This window comes from Perissodus microlepis, chromosome 6, assembly GCF_051167445.1.
Source record: "Perissodus microlepis isolate ML-2025 ecotype Zambia chromosome 6, ASM5116744v1, whole genome shotgun sequence".
NCBI classification, from domain to species: Eukaryota; Metazoa; Chordata; class Actinopteri; order Cichliformes; family Cichlidae; genus Perissodus; species Perissodus microlepis.
This window is the reverse complement of record NC_140466.1, coordinates 7,341,047-7,361,687: the sequence shown is the minus strand read 5'-3', so window position 1 is coordinate 7,361,687 and position 20,641 is coordinate 7,341,047. Positions and strand designations below refer to the sequence as shown.

The 20,641-nt window shown below is 38.0% G+C and overlaps 1 protein-coding gene and 1 long non-coding RNA gene across 4 annotated transcripts; one reads left to right on the top strand and one right to left on the bottom strand.

Annotated features, from left to right (window-relative positions):
* Window positions 1-277: 277 nt before the first annotated feature.
* Window positions 278-15,744, top strand: LOC146384946 (uncharacterized). 2 transcript variants are annotated; one of them, XR_014800446.1, is made up of 4 exons: window positions 278-418; window positions 15,029-15,084; window positions 15,342-15,448; window positions 15,654-15,744. It is a non-coding gene; the product is annotated as an uncharacterized LOC146384946 (long non-coding RNA). The 2 variants fall into 2 exon arrangements; XR_014800445.1 differs by lacking the exon at window positions 15,654-15,744 and having other exon boundaries at window positions 15,342-15,583.
* htra3a (HtrA serine peptidase 3a) lies at window positions 11,992-19,726 on the bottom strand. Of its 2 annotated transcripts, none has more exons than XM_084930424.1 (10): window positions 18,998-19,726; window positions 16,834-16,939; window positions 16,183-16,405; window positions 15,577-15,771; window positions 15,406-15,438; window positions 13,651-13,768; window positions 13,475-13,522; window positions 13,134-13,191; window positions 12,632-12,727; window positions 11,992-12,398 (listed from the first exon to the last, which is right to left on the bottom strand). In XM_084930424.1, exons 1-10 carry the CDS (start codon window positions 19,422-19,424, stop codon window positions 12,230-12,232), a joined length of 1,473 nt encoding a protein of 490 aa, XP_084786550.1. In that variant the 5' UTR covers window positions 19,425-19,726; the 3' UTR covers window positions 11,992-12,229. The 2 variants fall into 2 exon arrangements, with proteins under 2 accessions (XP_084786550.1, XP_084786548.1); XM_084930422.1 differs by having other exon boundaries at window positions 15,577-15,774; window positions 18,998-19,722.
* Window positions 19,727-20,641: the final 915 nt, after the last annotated feature.

The window sequence follows — 20,641 nt, the reverse complement described above, 5'->3', positions numbered from 1 at the left end:
TATTCTCACTGGGCTTCTGTGGATGGTGAAGCTGTTATGCCAGTATCAGAATAGTGATGGGGAAGCACTTAAGAAGTCCCACTGGCAGGCATCCCACTCAACCTTGAGCCACTGCCTCTGGCTGCTATATATATATATATATATATATATATATATATATATATATATATATATATATATATATAGAGAGAGAGAGAGAGAGAGAGAGAGAGAGAGAGATGCTGTGAGTATCTGCGCTATTACGTAACATCACAGTTCCCGCAGTCAACAACATAATACAGAGCTCTCTCTTCACCTTAACTTCATCTTTATTAATTCCCCATAAAATATGACGATATTTTTAGTTTCTGTCCATGCATCCATCTGTTAATGTAGCCTTCATTATTACTACTGCACACAAGTCTTTTGTATATATGAGGTATGTATTCCTTTTAATATTTCTTATTCAAGTGTTTGAGAGTTTGTATTTATATTATTTAAGAGTTTTCGCTTTTTTTGTTTGAGTACGAGTAAATTTCATTGTGATGCTGTGACAGTGGTTTAAGGACAGTCTCTTATCTCTTATGTTAGGTTCCATCATTCTGATATATGGATCCTTGTAGGTGTACTTGGCCTATTTTAAAATGAAACCCATTGGTTTTTATACATGCTTATTCCACTATGTTTGGTGTAGTACTAAAGGCTGCTAGTGACAGAGAGAAGAAGATTGCTCCTTTTTGGCAGCTATGACCCTGATCTGTCTGCTCTATTAAAATCAGTTCTACATTAGAAAGACTTAAGAGGAAGGCGCTCTGTGGTGGTGTTGGTAGCATGCCCCTGCTTTGTGATAACTTTTCAGCAATGATGCTGATGGTCATGAGAGGAAAAAAAGAGATGGGCTGCCAAGAAGACAAAGACTGTAACCAAATGTCAGGGTGAGTGTTTCTGGAGTGTGAGATTCTGGGTGAATGAACATGTCGTGACCCTTTGAGCTACAGAACAATCACAAACACTAACTCACTCAGACACTCACATGTCCAGATACACACAGGCCATCAGTTTCTCCAAGGTTCTCTGTCAGTCTTCCTGTTCCTTCCTTCTTCTACCTTCCTATTTATTTCACTCTGAGTCACATGTTAACAGTGACTCTACGATACTGTTAAAGGTGTCACTCTTTTTACACTTGTTAATGAAAGGAGGGGACAGGAGTGAAACTACTTCTAATGATGTGTATCCAGGTCAGAGCATACAGACTCAGGTGAAATCTATGATCTATGTATTCATACATAAGTGTAAAAATGATGCAGATATTTATTTATTTGTTGTTTTTGGATTTCACCCAACAGATAGATGATAGACAGATTAATACTTTATTGATCCTACAAGGAAAACTGTTGTGTTGTAGCATCATAATGAAGAGCAAAAAAATAGTACAGTCTACAATAAACAACAAGTAAGTAACACAGTTAAATAAATGTGCAATCTGGCAACCCATCAGCTAATATAGCGATGTAGCCTCAGGGGGCCAAAGGCAATTTTAAAGGCTTCTGGCGCAGCAAGCACATATTCAAGCCAAGCATCCCCGTTCAATCCGAAAGCCACTGTTTATAAATAGAGATAAATGAAATAAAACAATTAACAGGCTAAATTTTCATATGACTCTATATATCATTACAGTAAATAATAAATAAAGTTGTGAGGTGATTGCAATGCAAGTTTTCAGCTTTAATTCAGAAGGTTTTAAGAAACTATTGAATTGCAGTCCTTCTATGTATAGTTCCCCATGTTCAGTGGCTCAAAAGTAATGACAAATGACCAACATGATCATTCATCATTGTATTGTATTGGGAAAAAAATTAAAGAGATTAAAGATCAATCTAGAGTCGATTTTGAGTGTTGAATTAGCATTTTAGAGCGGTTCACTAGAAATATCGATATGAGGTGCAAAAAGATATCAATGCAAGTGAAAGGGGCCATCATGTCACAGTACTGGGTCTGGGACTCAGTGTTTTTTGATTAATTTATATTCTTGGATTTGTTGTTTCTCATGGTTTTGATTCTCACTATTGTTTTCTGCTTATTTATAATTCAATTCAATTCAATTTGATTTATATAGCGCCAAATCACAACAACAGTTGCCTCAAGGCATTTTATATTGTAAGGTAGACCCTACAATAACACATACAGAGAAAAACCCAACAATCAAATAACCCCCTATGAGCAAGCACTTTGGCGACAGCGAGAAGGAAAAACTCCCTGGTTGGTTCTGCCAGAAACATCCGGCTCAGGGAGGGGCGGACATCTGCTGCGACCGGTTGCGACTGGTCTTTAGGTTTCTGTCTCTGTGCCTCCCGTGTGTTCCTTGTGTCACGTCTAGTCAAGTTATATTTTCATGTCTGTGCTTGTCCTTGTTTCAGCGTCAAGTCCGTGTCTCTGTGCCTGTCTACTGTTTCCTGTTTTGCTTTGACGGTCTCATGTCCCATGTTAGTGTTTTCAGTTTTGCTTCTTACCGGTGTCGTTGTGTGTGATTGCTCCCAGCTGTGCTCTCCTCCTGTGTCTCATTCCCTGATTATCCCTCTGTGTATTTAAGCCATTTGTCTTCCTCTGTTTGTTGCTGAATCATCTGTGTATCATTCCTCACATCTTAGGTTTCTGCTTTCTTTTTACTTGTTTCTAGTTTTTCTCCCAGTTTAGTCCTTGCCTTCCTCCATTCTTGTTTATGTTTTGCTGTATCATAATTAAGTTTAAGTCCGTTGTATATTCCTTACTGCAGGTGTGAAGGGAGTGCCAAGCATCGCAAAGACCAAAGTCGCTCATATACTGCTTGATTATATTTGTGGACTGCCAATTGCACTGAGTTCCTGCTGCATTGAGCCTATCAATTTTTACATTTAGCCCCAGGTTGAGGTCTCCCCCAAGAACGATTGTGCAATCTAAGTGTTCAGAGAGTGTACTAAAAAATCAGTGGAAGAATGAGGGGTCATCAACATTTGGACCATTTATACTTAAAATACATAGCTTTTTGTTAAGTATAGATAGTTTAATGATTAGGAATCTGCCCTCTGGATCTATAACTGTGTCGAGTATTGTGAAATTAATATTTTTATGTATTAAAATTGCTACTCCCCTTTGTCAAGAATTATAACAGGCTGAAAACACATTAGGAAACATCATTCAAACCTGTTACAGGCCTGTGAGTCTCTTGCAATAAAACAGTCTGCCTGTAGGTTTTTAAGTTGATTAAGTATTTTTAACCTTTTTTCTCTGGAGCATAACTCGTTCAGAATAAAAAAGTCAATAGTTTATTTATACAGAAACACCAGGTGAAGACATATACAGTGCGAGGGGTCGGGAAGTCCAGGGAAGGAAAGGAAAAGAGTCCACAAAACACACTCCACTCCCACACTCTCCACACTTCGTTCCGAACTCTTCCTCGGGCACTTACACTCCAATAAACTCCACGCCACACTGCCAGACTTGGGGACAGGACAGGAAACAGGAACAGGTCTGGGAATCTATTCACAAATAGAGCACAATCAGAAACCACTGTAGGGTTGCAGAAACAACGATTACTGAGGTTACTCAATGATCCAGCTAAGAAGCGCACTGAGCCACTGTTTTAAATAGTGGCTTGGCAATCACACAGGTCAGCGGCAGGTTGATTATGCCAGGTGTGTGGGCCAAGGGCCGGAGCCCAACATGAGCTCTGCTCAGGCAGACAGAGGAGAGGAAGGAGAGAGAGAGAGAGAAAACAATAACAATGCAAACATAAGGCCCAAAACTAGGTCAGCCAGGAAGTGTCTTCCTGACTGACCAAGACAATAACAAAAACTTTAGGAGTGGTCAAATCAACAACATGTTACTTTCTTAAAAAGAAGGAATGCACTGATAAATTCAGTAATGCCAAAAGGTCTGAAAGACCACAAAAGACAACTACAGTAGCTGATAGTGAATTCTTTCTGGGATTAAGAAAAACAGCTTCACAACATCTTGACAAGATAAAAATACCGTCAAGGAGAAAAGCATATCGCTGTCACAGTCAAGAACGTGCGCTGCAGATTCACAACAAGGTGGATACGTCTGGTTACACTCAAGAAAAGACCAGATTAGTCATTTTTCAAAGCCCTAATTGTATATATTTTCTCTCTACTGGCACTTTGACTCACTGCCTTTATGTCATTAAATTATTTCTGGGTATCTTGAGTCATCCCAAGTCATGTTAGAATTCTATATAATTTTAATGTGTGTACAAAAATTGTTTGTATGCTTATATTTACAGACTTAGTTCCTCAAAAGTGTCATTGAGGAAAGATTTTAATTGCTTTCAATCATTGCCATCTGCACAGTGTTTGCATTTCTTGTCAGGCACCAAAAAACTCAGACAGGAAAACTGATAACTTGATGGGTCTTTCGACTTGGCATCACCCTGTAGGTTTAGGTTGTGATAAAGTCAAACAGTGCTGTTTTGGCTTCCAGAAAACTAAACATGTCAGGCCCATGGCAGAGATAAAGTCAATTTGTGTCCTCTTGTTTAGTGTACACTGAGCACATTTTCTGATTTCTCTCTGCTAACCCTCTGCCAAGGGTTAGCTATGAAAACTCTATTTGAATCCCAGACCATTAGAGAGCATATGTTTCTCTTCTTTCCAGTTATGCAAGATTATAGTTCCCGTTTTCCTTGGCTGACTAGTAGTTTATTTTCACAAAGATACACTCCAGATGTTTCTTATTTGGAAATATTAAAGGGGATTTCTAGATGCTGTATCCAAAAATTTACTTCATTACTGTGCATCTTGTCAACAACATCGATGATGCTTCACAGATGATAAACACCTATAACAGAATGATCATGCTAAAAGCTAAACATTCAGTTTAGAGGATTTTTTTTTCCAAACAGCAGTAAAATGTTGCCTTAGGTATGTACACCAACTTTACCCACTGAACTCTGTGCCCAAACACAGCAGGCATTACTCTCATTAAGCGATTTAACCAACTATCCAGCTACAGCATGACGCAGGAACACAACGACTGATTACACACATAAAGATACCACATGGCATTAACCACCACATACATTGCCAGTATGAAAGTGCACACTCACACCCACACAGAGGATGCAAGATGTGGAAATGTAGCTGAATTATTCAAAATCCAGAGAAATGCTTGTGCAAGAGGAGACAAGGGAAAAGTCCACCGACTAGATTTACAAAGAAACAAAGAAAGACAGATAAACACACAAAAAGAGAACGAGAGGGGGAGATGCATGAGTCAGCAGTCTGCCAGAAAACAGGAGTGGAGAGACATAAAAAGAGCTCAGAGGATTTAGCTCTCACTGGAGTGCTGACAAAACGCTCACTTTACTGTGGCTGTTTTGTTTATGCGTACTTGTATTGCTTATGTTGTGGGGACCTCAGTGTGCTACACGGTCACATTTTGGAGACCAGCCTTCATACTGGGACAAATTCCTTTGATTTTAGGATGAATTTTTGGTTTCAATTAGGGTACAATGAGACAAAGTCAAGTAATAGTATGGTTGGGTTACAAATGAGCGTAACTCAATGTTTGTGTGTGCAGCAGTCTGTTTGTGAGGAAAGTCTATTAAACATAGGCAAATATTTCCTTCTATATTTCTTTTAAAATAATTTTTCTTAAAAGCATGAAGTGAAATTGTAACTTGTAGTAGCCTTAAAGAGACAATTCAACATTGTAGAAAAAAAACGCATCGTAGTCACAAATATTCAGCCACACCCAGAAAGCGGGTTAGCCTAGCATAGCATGAAAATGAAGCAGAAAAAGCACAACGTGTAGCTTTTAACACATTCATGTGTGGACATATAGATATTATAAAAGAGGCAGCTTCACAGTAATGGCAACACTAAAGTGTCTATGTTATTTTTCTTTCTTTAAAAAAAAAATAACAGCGAATTATAAAGTGAAAACAGTGTAACAATGTTATAAGTGTTGGTTTTAATAATAATTATCACCTAAACCTGAACGCTACATGGAAAAAGGCACTGAGTCACACCTCTTTGTCAGGTGTTTTCAGTCCCATTGTTACATGTTTATAAAATCAAGCAACTACCAACACAGTCTGCATTTACTGTTGGGAATACATGTACCGGTGTTATGTATTTAAAATACAAAATATGAGTAACTGTATTCTGTTACAGCTACTGGTTAAATAGGTGATAATTAGAATACAGTTACTTTGTTGAAATAAATAGATTACACGGTAGCGTTTTCCTGTTTCATATGTTAGGCTATCCCCTCTCTATCCCCTCTCTAATTTTGGTAATTCCACACTGGTGGAAACCCAAATAAAACACGCAATGAGAGGCTCTAATGTTAGTGTCCTGTTAATGTTGGTAGTGTTAGTTACACAATGGACCCGGAGCCAGGACATCAAAACCAGCAATCCGCGGGCAGGAATGCATTTCCTACTTGGAAATTCCGACACCACTTTATACTTTAATTGAAAGGAAGGTTGTGTATAGGAAATGAATTACTGCTGTACCATGTGTGAAACAAAATAAATAAATGAATATTTAAATTTTATTATTTATTTAATAAATATTTAAAGAAGAAAGGGATGGAAGAAATCTGACAGTGCAACGCAAACTCTGTTTTCCAGCAACCAATCTGCTCTCAGTGTCAAAAGACTCCACCTCCAACATCTGGAAGTAAGTTATTTTAAAAAAAACAACAACAACAACAAAAAACTAATATTAGTCTGCTGCAACTACCTTGTTTTACTTGATGTAGCTACCTGGTTTATGTGCCACTTCACACAGTATCTTCAATGTACGATTTGTGATTTATTACTATTACTGAAGGCCACTCGGCACCGAGCTAACATTGTTAGCTGGCGTTAGCTGAGGTTAGTTCATATATGTGCAAACTGTTAGACTTGATGGATAGCTTTAACAACCTGCTAGCTGCAAATAATCACGTGCAGTCCTGAAAGCAGACAGAAAGAAACATATTACTGATACAGAAATAGTTTACTATACAAGATCACTGCAAAAAGTGCAGCCTTACCTTATGTCCACCCTACTGTTACTCATTTTATATTAAGATTTAAAAATCTAGTTGGTAGTGGTATGGCGAGTAGCCTTCAGTAATAGTAATAAATCACACACATACAGCAATAGTACATTCGTGTAGTTGTAAAAAGCTTGATAATATATTAAGTAATCCAAAGTATTCAGAATACATTACTCTCATTGAGTAACGTAACAAAATGCATTACAAACTACGTTTGGGGGCATGTATTCTGTAATCTGTAGTTGAATACATTTTAAAAGTAACCTTCCCAACACTGAACATGTGTGGGTAACTGATGACAGAGGATAAAGCAAACTAAAAATAGTGGCTGCAGTCTGAAAAACCAGAAGAATGAGCAGGAAAGACCATAAAATTTTATAGAGCTGATAAGACGCTGCATACTTGGTTCTTTTACTGTCCATATGTAACTCCTTACTACAAGCTAACCTTTCACATACCAGTTTTGGGAGCTGTTGATAACTTGAAATGTTGACAGTGGGAGTTCAAAATACAGACAATATCAGATCCGCTATCATGAGTGTCTGATATTAAAACAATTCTTGCATAAGTTTTAAGCTTAGTGAATATTTATAAATACTGCAATATCAAACAGTAGGATTTAATGCCAAGCACATTCACAACTAGAAATATTAAATGAGAGGTCTTCCAGAAAAGGGCACCATGTCTCCTACACAGTTTCCAAGTGTTTTATAAGCTCTGCAGTTAGTGCCTAAGGGCTAGGCATCTGAAAAATAGACACTGGTGACTAATTTTCCTTCTGAAAAACAAACTAGAAGTCAAAGAAAGAAGAGTTAGACAGGGAGGGCATCAGCAGCTCTGGCATATGTGCATATGTTAAATGCATGAAATAATGAAAGTAAATGTGTATTCACTCTTTCCCCTTTAGTATAATCAAAAGCAGCACATCTGTCATTTACTAAACCCATGTGGAACCACTGTGAAAATGGGTTGATAGGATGTATGTGTAGCAAGACAAAGAGAAAAACAAGTGAGAACTCATCTCCTGTCACTCTGAAAAAGCCAACTCTGAAGTGACTGTGGACTATTTCCAAAAAAGATTTCAATAAAAACAGGCCATACTTTGAGAGGAATGCTTGGAATTCAAGCTCTCGTTAAATTTTAGAAAACCGACCTCTGGGAAATATAATCTGAAGTGTCCTGAAGTGCACGTCATTCCTAGTATAGCTTTGCACTTCACTTTGTGATAAACCAACTTATTATGTTTGCAGAAGAGGAAACAAGAAGTCTATTTTCAGCAAAACGCTCAACACAACAGCACATGGGTGTATTTAACTTTTTTCTAACACTAATTGTCCAGTTGTGGAGCATCACTGTGTGGAAAATGTGGTGTATTGCTGTGTTATCATCCATGCTGAGGATGTTTGTGTGCCTGTGTGGGAGGTAGGTTGAAAGACTAACAGATTCACTCTGTAAAAGTCTGGTAGCTTTGTCTTTTTGTCTTTTTAGAGTAAATTGCCCACGTTAGTAGTGATCAGTAAGCCATGAGTCATAGAGAGTAGGATTTGAGACAGATGGGTGTAGTTAGGGCCTGTACTTCTGTAACACCACAGTTTAACAGGGTTTCTTTTTTTTAAGCCAGTGCAAGCTGTCTACGCCAAATGCTCCAATCTGTGGTCTTGACCCTTAAACTTCCTCTAAATATAAAAGTTTACTATAAACACAGTCTCTTGCTAGAGGTTGCCAGTAACACAGGTCAAACCTAATACTGTCAAGTGTTTACTGTTACGGACGTCTCCAGTTCACTTCCTCGATTGGACGAAAACCCACATATATGCACAAATCCAAAATCAGAAGGGTTTTCTTTTCTTTTTTATTATTAGATCATTAATTAAACAGTTACATTCCCTACGAACAGATAAATTCATCCCTGGATATTCTGAGTGGCACATAAAGGTCCTGTGTGTGTTTTCAAGCATTGAGGAGATGATGTTGCTCAGCTTCCATTAAGTGCTGCTGATGGGACTCAAAATGCCATCAGGTTCTGAGGTCACTGCTGACTCACAGTTTGACATTATAAGGGATGTTATGATTAAACCCTAATATGAATATCTGTTAGCCCTTAACTCACAAAGCATCATAAGCATCATCACCATTTTTGTGTGAACATGTAATTGAGCTGACGGTCCATTTTTCCCCATGGCTGCCTCTCCTAGATGTCTAAGGTATCTGTCTCTGGGCCTTTACCCTGGACTCCTACCATAAACTGAACACTGACAGATGGGAGCTAAAGTGTGGGTGGTTTTGAATGAAACCCTGGTGTGGAATGAGCGGAAAGAGAGTAAAAGAGGCAAGGATGAAGATCCCTGAAAAAGTCCTTGAAAATTTAAGAATTTCTCCAAGATGTGAAATATCCCGTGTTAAATGTGCAGCAGTGAGATAGCTGGTTAGAAAAAAGACAGGTTGTTATTTATTTCACTTCAACACCAAGATATCAGATTAGATTGACAGCACCTTGGTAACATTACATCACAAGTGTCATCAGACTGTGATTCAAATGCTGATGACGGCTGAGTCATAGAAAACAGAAGACCACAGACAAAAGCACAAATATGGAAATCCATCTATCCTTTGTAAATATCAACACTTCACCGAGTTCTTTTGATTCCTCAGAGGCATCCGATGGAAGACAAAACACTGCTCAGTAGACCATTTAACACTTTATTACTTCTAGAAGGGAGATGCGTCCTTCATGACACGTTGCCGCGGATCTCAAAATGGTGGTGTGGCCCTAACAGTTTTATTACAGAAGCTCTCATTCTAGTCTAAACAACAGTGTCTCAGTAACTTTCCACTAGAGATGGTCCCCTCTTATCTACATTTTCCCAAGCAAGCGTGAGCGAGAGTCTACAGCTTTCTACTCCCCAAGGACACATGGTCTCATGCCTTTATTTTTCAGGGCTGTGTCCACTTAATACTACACTATATAACTTTATAACACTTATTATTGAGGCACTGTAAATTATTTAATCCCAACACCTTCCATTTTCTTAAATGTGTCACAGGGCGAGAGGTAACATACAACCTAGAGATATCCAGATTGTTTATTATGAAAACCTTATATATAAAAAATTAATAAATAAAATAGTTCCATCTGTGTACAATTGATCTTATTAAGAAAGTGGTTGAGAAATTATGTACCAACAAATAAAAGTGAAAAGATACAGCAACATTACAGATCAATACATGAAAGTTTGAGGTTTAAGATACAAGGCTTTATAAAGAATATCAAAATCTGGAATAATGCATGAGTGTTGTGTTTAAAAATCTTCAACATCAACTATTTTTTCCACATCTTAAAAGCACAATCTTTGGATCGGATAGAGGAAAAATGGGATGTTTTACACCCATGTGATGTCTCAGAGTTAATAAAGAATTCTTTTTGTTTATAGAAAATGAGACATTATCCCTATATTGTTTTTAGCACTATGATTAGCACTTGGAATCCATCTATCCTTCCATTTTCTTATCCCTAGCCTATCCCAAGTGTCACAGGGCGAGAGGTAATATACACCTAGAGATATCCAGGTTGTATATTATGAAAACCTTATATATAAAAAAAGTCAATAAATAAAATAGTTCCATCTGTGTAGTTCCATCTGCACGATTGTCTCTCTGACAGTCTTACATGCTGTTGAAATGTTTAACCGTCTCTTCTGCTTTAAGTGCAAAAGGATGCAATCAGAAACCAGAGCTATATATAGACTTCTATAGTGCAGCAGTCCTTTAAGATGAGCGTTTGAGCAATTGCCACGTTGGGAGGAAATTCTTTATTCTCAACCTGCCATCTAGTGGACTCTTTGGGAATCATAAATTGTGTTTATTTCAAACTAAACTATATTTGGCCTCTAGATGGCAACACATTGACTGGGTTGCATAGGGAATGCACTAATCTAAAGTACAAACAGTGTACAGAAGAGTATATGTTGTGCTTTAGATGCATGCAGAGATATCTGTAAAACTCTGGCTTTACTGTAAAAACACATGGCCTTTGTTGTTGAGTGAAAGTTTATATTTAGTGTGGGCTTAGATATATTGTTTTAGTGTGGACACAGCTGTGTCCTCTGTCTGCCTTACTGAAGTAGTCTGGCGCTCAGCTATAACAATCTGTCTTGGCAAGACTAGAAAACACCACCCACACTCCAAAAACTGCTCCATCAAGTCACACACTGAGTGCAGCACAGAGAACCATATTAAAATCAGTCTGCGAGGACCGGCTGAAATGGTAGTTATTTGTTCACAGCAGGAGTCGCTTATTAGCTACATTTCCTCCCTGTTTTTCCTGTTTGTGAGCCCAGCAGCCTATCTTTCTTTTTTGTTCTTCCAGTTTGTCTTTGCTTCCTTGGCCTCTTTGCTTGTTCCAGCCAACGGTAACCAGACAGAGTCTATGTTTAAATAAACAGGAAGGGTTTTCTGTCTGGGCTCAGTTTATGATGTGTGGACTTACAGGGAGTTCAAGTGGGTTACAAGGTCATTTCTGAGGTCATTTCAGCATGGAGGAAGGCTTCTAGAATGATAAATAAACCAAAACAACACTATTCAAAAGTATAAGCATATATGTAGTATGTGCAAAATGTCAAGCAACTGAAAGATATTTTTCTGCCATCTTAATTTAATTTGGCTTTTGCATAAGTACTTTCAGGCTACTTCAGGGTGTGCGACTTTAAGATTCAGGTTATGTTATGACTGAAGATTTTCATTTCCAAAACAGGAAAGAATACAACCAGCTGTTCCCTGTAACAGGATTTTACTCATAATGCCTGTGTTCCGTATGTGGAGGTGTTGACTTAAGTTTGTTTAAATTAGGAGAAAGTCTTTCCAAGAGAGAGGATGGAGGAGGGATGAGAAGACATAAACAAAGGAATGGAAGTTGCCTTCTGGAAAGCAGCTGCTGAACAGACTAGACAGAAAAACACACAACTGCACAGATCCTTCTTGGAAGCTTTTATTCTAAAGCGCCTTAAATATACAGTGCAATGGATTCTACTGAGCTGTACTTTGAAGTCTGTGTTAAACTACAGTATTTCAAACTCTACCAAAGCATACATCATCAGGCTAGTTGGGAAAGGAACTGCTCTTTTCCGTTCTCTTGTTTTAATAAGAAATCAATACTGGACATATTGAGTCCTGCCTCTTCACAACTAAAAGATATCAATTCTCCCAGTTTTCAATGTACCAAAAGCTGTGGGTGGATATTGAAGAGTAAGTCATCGTTCCCTCTGCGAATCTCAAGTAGGAGTGGCTGGTCGCTCTGCAACACCTCATGGATGTCTTCAGTGGTCCTGACTGGCTTTGCATTCAACTTCACTATAACGTCGCCTTCCCTAATCCCTCCTCTAAGATATGGAAAAGAAAAGAAACTCGAGTCAACCGTTTACTACAAGCGTGCCAGAAAAAGAAAAAGAAGATTCAGACTTATAATGACATCATTGTCCATAAATCTGCAATCACTTTCTGGAAGTATGAAACAGGGTGATATCATTTGTGTGTGTGTGTGTGTGTGTGTGTGTGTGTGTGTGTGTGTGTGTGTGTGTGTGTGTGTACTTTTTGCAGGTGTGTGTGAGCATACTTTTCTGCTGGAGTGTTAGGTATGACCTGCCGCACCAAAACTCCACTACTGATGTCGGGGAAGTCTGGGTTATGAAGTCGCAACTCTTCTACAAGACTGTGGCACACGTAGGACACAATATTAATGCTATTAACACATTTTTACACATTATCATTTCAATTATGTAAAAAAGGAAGTGCATCACATAAAACTAATTCCCTTTTTGGACATACTCAGACATGCAAACATTTGATTTTCTATGAAACAGCTCCTGCTGACAACTCAAAGGTAAAGTTGTTTGGCTACAGAAAAAGTAGACAAGCAGCAATACCAGCTCCTGAAGCCAACTTATGTTTCCCATAGAATAACACAGAATTTGTCGGTTTGTTTGTTAAATGATTTATTCACAAAACAAATGTTGCTCTTAGTATTTATCTGCAGTAGGAAGTGTATTAAAGAACATTAGTGCAAAATTTATTTTCTCCTTACAGTCTAATATGTGTGTGACTTTGTAACAACTTACGCTTTGGTGATGGTGACCATCCAGATGCCTAAAAAATATCTCTTAACTAGGGACGCGTCTGAAAGCACAACAATATAACCATAATTTAAACACAGCCTCATGCAAAGGTTAAGTTGGGCTGACGGGGAAAGATGAGCTGAGGAGACAGTTAATAACTATTTTATTAAACACATATTAAAATATAAATGTAACCATTAAAATTATAGTCCAAATCCTGAGGATTTCATTTGTTATTAAAGATCTATTCACTTTGAGTCTACACTCTTAACTGCATGTTTTGCCATATTTTGACATATATGAAAATAGTTATAATATTTGCACAAAAACGTCTTGTCTCTCACCTGCATCAGACTGTGGTTTGTCCATTTTTCTTTTCTGCTGTCTCTTTTCTGTCACAACAAAAGCCCGTCAGAGTAGTAGGTAATGAAAATTAGAGACATATACTGGGGGAAAATAGTCATTTAAAGATATTAGATATTTTAGATAATAAGATGATAAACTTCACAAAAAAAGTCACCATCTTTCTTGTGTTTAATCTGTGACTCTGAGAGAAAGCGGCTGATGCGGTCTGCCGGTATAGCGAAGGAAATTCCTGCTGTCACTTTAAGAGTGTTGATTCCAATCACCTCGCCATCCTGAAGGAAACACAAACACATGTGGAAAGACAAACACAACATGATGGCTGCCAAAAAGGACTTGATGCTGACATAAATATCAGCCAGTAAGAACTGAGAAAAATATGTCAAGATTTCCAGAAAAAAAAACTGCATCAGTTGGTATGTAGAGCCGAGCATATGGCACAACTACAGTTGCTATGATATATTGATAAAAACACAATGCATGTGCCTTTTTAAACGTGCACTCGTTTATGGCGTTATAAATGTATCATTACACAGAACACTTTAAAGCATGTGACACATGATGTGTCACGATTGTGTCCCAGTGTTACTGCAGTCAATAAAAATAAACTGCATGTTTATACTTTGAGATTTTTTATAATTAATATTAGTAGAACTCCATAATTGGAGTAACAGCTATAGCCGTTATAGCTAGAAAAAGCAGAAATAGTGGTACTGATCAGTGTATTATTTGGTGACTGTAATATTTTAATCACTGGCCACAAGAAAATATGCTTGAACAAATCTGTAAATCAATTTTGAGCCATTTTGAGTTCATAGTTCATGGGACACAAGAGGGTTTATAAAACAAGCAAAGACTGTATCATATCGCAGGTTTTTGTGCTTTGGTTCTGCATTCTGGTTTCTTAGTATTTTTGAGTCTTAGTCATGTTTTATTTTTCTATGTTTGAAGTTTAGATTTTTTTTCAACCATATATATTTAATATGTGTAATATACTGAATTATATTTATGATTAGAGCCATTTCTATTTATTAGTGCTCTTTTGCTATATTTTTCAGCCTTGCAATACACTGTATTATTTCACTTAGTTTAGATAGTTACTCTTTTTGTTATTTTGGAGCAACTGTGACCACATAATTTTCTTAGGGATTAATAAAGTGTTTTGATTCTGATTTTGTGTTTGTTGAACATCTGGATTTCCTGTTTTCATTTCTTGTTCTCGTAGAGCGTGAGTTTTATTTTTTTATGATATCTTGTGTTTTGATATTAGCAAGAGTTTCCATGTGTGTTCGTTTGTTAATTGTTAGTGTTTTACTTTGAAGGTTTGCTTTCTTTCGTGTCTTGCGTCAGTTTTGCTTCCTGTGCTCCTCTCCCTACGGTTTTCATCAATAATAATTTTTCCGAGTAATTATAATCCTGTCGTCCCTTTTTACTGTTGATCTTTGGAATTTCCTGTGTGTGCTCCTCCACTTCCCTTTCATGCTGTCCAGTTTATTTTCTTTGGAATTAACCTGGTTCTTTGTTCTTCTTTCTAGATTCTCTGGGTTTTCGTAACTCTTAACTTTGTGCTTCTTGGAGTACTGTTCAGCTGGTAAAGCTCACATTTTGTTTGCATTATGTGCCTTGTTATGCACACATCTACAAAGCTATATGTGACAGTTAATAGTTTCTTTAAATGTGCTGCAATACATACAACAAAATCAGGTATAATGTCTGTAGTGTATATCACACTTAAGCTCCCTCTGTGCTTTGGGGAATAATAAGTTTGTGATATTCAGGCTCATATGACAATTTGGTGACTCATAACTGTTTATGCTGCGTTAGTGAAAACTCCGTTCTTTGTTTCAGGCCAAACTGAAAACACTCCAAAGTCAAATGGATCATCTACTGTACCTTAGAGAACACCACTTACCAAGTTAACAAGAGGTCCTCCCGAATTGCCGTACTTGACACAAGTATGGAAGATATAAAATAGAAACAAGCACAACAGTAATTCTTACACATATGGGAATATTAAAAGACAATTATGTAGTTCAATAATGCAATCAATGTGTATAGATGCAGATATTTAAAAATGTTTCACGTTAATAATAGCATCAGTTTGGATGTAGTCCATGTCTGAGTCCTTTATGCCCAGCTCTTTGCCATCTCTTTGTGCAGTGCTGACGATGCCGGTGGTGACAGTGTTCTGCAGGGCGAAAGGGCTGCCAATGGCAACCACAAACTCTCCTGGCCTCAGATCAGCCGAACTGCCCAGAGACAGCACGCGAAGTTTCTTCTGCTACAACAAGCACAAAAAAAACCACTCAAAAAATACCAGCACACAGGCGAAAACACGAGTATGTCAGAGCAATACAGATGAAAAGAAGAAAAGACATTTAGAGGAAGAGGAATAGTTGAAAGCTTACAAAACTCTCCAGGTATTTCAGACAGGGGTGTGAGATTACACACATCAGCGCTCTGTCTGTGACTCACGGAGCTAGTGTTTATGAAAGTCTTATTAATGTCTAGCAGAAAACTGTCAGATGTTGACAAAGAAATGTGTCAGGATGTGGGCTGTGTGGTTTATGTGGGCTCATTTAAGATTTATGGATGTAAAAAAAATCTAAAGATTCATGTGTTTATATTTGAAAAGGAGAAGAGGGTAGAGAAGCTTATGATGATAGCATGTCAGGGCTTGTGCCCTTACCTGTGGATTGACCTTGATTGTAGCAATGTCTGCCTTCCTGTCTATGTCTTTCACCACGGCTTCATATGCATCTCCGTCGTGGAGCTGAACACGCAGCTGTGGCCTGCCTGTCACCAAGGCAGCTGTGGTTACCACATGAGCGTTGGTCACAATCACACCTGAGTGGGACACGATGAACCCAGAGCCACTGGAGAGTCGCATGTGGCGACCTAACAGAGGATGCCTGGAAACAGAGGGCAAATGAAAAATTATTAAAGTGAACATGATTAATAATAACAATAATAATTAAAATGTGCTTTTCTTGCATATATTTCACATTCTGGTTGCCCTATATAGAAGTAATTTTGGCAGCTTGGAGAGTTTTATGCCTTAATGTGATGTGCTTTGGACTAAATTGTATGCTTAATTTCATGCATGATTTGAATTTTCTTTTAATTTTAAGCTTAAATTTGAAAGTAATTTTATGCTACTTATAATAGCAGGCAAACAGCACTTGACTGGGCCCAATATCCCTAAAAACAGCCTGTTGAGGAAACAGGTTGCACTCGTTTTTTCTTACTTGAGATCAAAGCAGACAAATCAAGCCATTATACTATAAAACAATATAAATAAACAATTTTTGTTATTTTTATACACATACACAAGCCAAACCTTAAGAACAGCTCAATGTGGACGACAGCAGGGGCTATTTTCTCCACGACATCAGCAATGAAGTTGAACTTGTATCGAGGGCTGCTGAGACGAATCAGGGTACGACCTATACTGACAAGAAAACCCCACCAAAACATTAATACAGACAGCAATCAATCTATCTATAGCTACAGTTAGGTCCATAAATATTTGGACAGAGTCAACTTTTGAAACAACTCAGACTTTCAGTTTTAATTTAGTGGGATGAACAAAAAAGATGTGTAAAAATGTGAGAAACTAAAGCATTTTTGTAACACAATCCCTTCATCCCAGGGGACTCAAAAGTAATTGGACAAATTAAATTACTGAAAATAAAATGTTAATTTCCCATACTTGGTTGAAAACCCTTTGCTAGCAATGACAGCCTGAAGTCTTGAACTCATGGACATCACCAGATGCTGGGTTTCCTCCTTTTTAATGCTCTGCCAGGCCTTTACTGCAGCAGCTTTCAGTTACTGTTGTGGACCTTTCTGTCCAAAGTTTAATCTTGAACAAGTGAAATGCATGCTCAGTTGGGTTAAGATCAGGTGACTGATTTGGCAACACAAGGATATTGCACTTCTTTGCTTTAATAAACTCCTGGTTTGCTTTGGCTGTATGTTTGGTTCATTGTTTATTTTTATTATGAAACACCGGCCAATCAACGTGACTCAGTTTAACTGGATTTGAGCAGACACATCTTCAATAAACATTAGTGTCCCAGTCCGCCACTGGCAGCCATGCATGCTCAAGCCATCACACTGCCCCCGCCATGTTTTACAGATGACGTGGTTTGCTTCGCCATACTTTTTTCTTGCCATCTTTCTGGTAGAGGTTGATCTTGGTTTCATCTGTTGAAAGACTGTTCTTCCAGACCTTTGCTGGCTTTTTTAGATTTTTTTTTGGCTTGTCCAACCTTTTTATTCTTGAGGTTTATGATTACGACTACCTCCTGGAGAGTCTTGCTCACTCGGCTGGCTGTTGTGAAGGGGTTTCACTTCACCATGAAAATGATTCTGCAATCATCCACCACTGCTGTCTTCTCTGGACATCCAGGTCTTTTTGCATTGCTGAGTTCAGCAGTGCTTTCTTTCCAAACTGTAGGTTTTGCCACTTATTGTAATATTGTAGCAGTTTCTCTGATGTTTTTTTTTCTGTTTTCACAGCTTACAGATGGCTTGTCTCACCTGCATGGAGCGCTCCTTTGATCGCATGTTGTCTGTTCAAAGCAAAATCTTCCCAATGCAAGCAGCACACCTCAAATCAATTCCAGGACTTTTATCTGCTTAACTGATAATGACATAATGAAGGAATTGCCCACACCTTCCTTTGAGTCAATTTTCCAATTACTTTTGGTCCCGTTAAAAAGAGGGTGGCACATGTTAAGGAGCCGAAACTCCTAAACCCCTCATCCAACCTGAATGTGATATCCTCAAACGAAAGCTGAGAGTCTACACATTATGTCCATTATATAACTATAATTGGAATATGTTTCAGTAAACAAAAAATAAAAAAGCAACCTTGCCTCAGTGCCCCTAATCTAGCTTTTTTATACACACACACATATATGTGTGTACATATATACACATATATGTATACACATATGTGTATATGTGTATGTGTATATGTGTATATGTATACACACATATGTGTATATGTATACACACATATGTGTATATGTATACACACATATGTGTGTATACATATACACATATGTGTATATGTATACACACATATATGTGTATATGTATACACATATATGTGTATATGTATACACATATATGTGTATATGTATACACATATATGTGTATATACACACATATACATATACACACATATACATATACACATATATACATATACACATATATATGTATATATGTATATGTATATGTATATATATATATGTATATGTGTATATGTGTATACGTATATGTGTATATATGTATACACATATACACATATACACATACATATACACATATACACATACACACATATATACATATACATATACACATATACATATACACATATACATACATACACACATACATACATACATACATACACGTTACTCAAATCCCAAAACAATTTATTCCACCCTGTACATTCTAAGTTTGTGGCGACCTCAAAGCAACCCTACCTGCTCCTAAAGGCGAACAGGGTCCTTTGTGCGCTTGGCTGACCGCGGGTCTCCCCTTGAGTAGAGTTTTCCGACTGGCTGCTCTCATCTTACACACATTTCCATACGTTTTCCCGTCGCTCCCACACACTTCATGGTCCATCTTACACCGACAGACCCCTTTGGAGCCTCGCCGCTTCCCCGCAGCGAATAACTTGCACTCCAATCCATCCCCGCAGGGCAGGTCGTCTTTGCGGCCGCAGGGGTCTCCTTCACGCGGGGAACACACCAGGCAGCAGTTACATCTGTCCAGAACGTAGCCACCGGGACAGCTGGGGCTCGGGCACGAGCTCACATCGCACCGGGAGGTGCACTTGTCAGAGCGAACGGCTTCGGTGATTTCGTGCGCAAAGAGAAACGCAGCCACAAATATAAAGAGCTGCATCATGTCAATAGTGCCAGAAAGCTTAAATAAATATGATATATATATATATATATATATGCCCTCACAAAATCATATTAAATTACTACATTGAAAACATTGGGGTTGCTTCTTTAAGAACTAAAAAGTAATCTGAGTACAATCTCCCGTGGTTCTTCTTGGTAAAAAGGACTACAAGCCAAGCCGTCTGTGTCTGCATATTTTTACAGCCTTGTGACTTTACATCACTTTTGTGAACGACTAAACTCATCGCCTTGAAGTGCACTTCCGACAGCAGGCAACTAAAATAAAACAGATACTGCGCGCCATCTAGTGGAAACAAAAGCTCATACCAGACATAACTGCAGGGAAGCTTGTACAGGTCAGAAATTTACATACACACATCATGGGCATGAATGTCTTGGTAGTTTGGGCTTCTGATTCCTTTGAAACGGTTTTTATCTTTAAAAAAAAAAAAAAAAAAAAAAGAACTGGGTGCACTTTATTTTTTTAAATTTTGCATTTTCTCCAGTTCTTGTAGATACAGGCTCAGGTATAGACGTACATTTATTTAAATATTTTAATAAGCAGTGCTGAAGGTTCTACATTGTGCTTTTACTTGACAAATGCAAGTGCTGTTAAATTTTCATTAGTGTTCATGATTGATTACTTGGTAGTTTTTCCTTTGCCAGTACTCACTGGATTGAGCAATACTTTGAACAAAGGGAAAGCCCAAGAAACTCAGTGACGATTTAAGAAGCGTAATTGTACACACAACTTATTGTATTACACAACTTAGGAAGGTCTTTCAGGGCCATTACGAAAAAACTGCAGATTACAAAACCATTAGTTCAAGTTACTGTATCTATGTATGAGTTAGTGAGACGTGTCACCGCATTGCCAGGATCTGGAAGAAGATCCAAACTGTCATCCTCGGATGAGAATAAACTGGTTAGGATGTTCTGGAACAGCCCAGGAACCGTCAAGGCTAAAGCGTGAACTGGAAACTGTTGAAACTCCAACATCACTGTCCACAGTAAAGCAAGTTTTACATCCCCATGGACTGAGAGACTGCCAACCCAGAAAAAAAGCCCCTGCTTCAAAATCGACACGTCATCACTGAAATTTTCACTTTCTCACCACAGGCATGAGCCTAATGCCTTCTCGAGGAAAGTTTTATGTTCAGATAAAACAAAGATTGGGTTGTTTGGTCACTATGACAAGAGGCATGTTTGTAGGGGTAA

What these genes read in the sequence shown, in the direction of transcription:
- htra3a (XM_084930422.1), bottom strand. Translation starts at nt 19,424, where the DNA reads ATGATGCAGCTCTTTATATTTGTGGCTGCGTTTCTCTTTGCGCACGAA. An exon ending in CTGTTCGCCTTTAGGAGCAG is followed by an intron (nt 16,940 to 18,997) that starts GTAGGGTTGCTT and finishes TTGTCAGTATAG; the next exon opens with GTCGTACCCTGATTCGTCTC. An exon ending in CAATCAAGGTCAATCCACAG is followed by an intron (nt 15,775 to 16,182) that starts GTAAGGGCACAA and finishes TGCTTGTTGTAG; the next exon opens with CAGAAGAAACTTCGCGTGCT.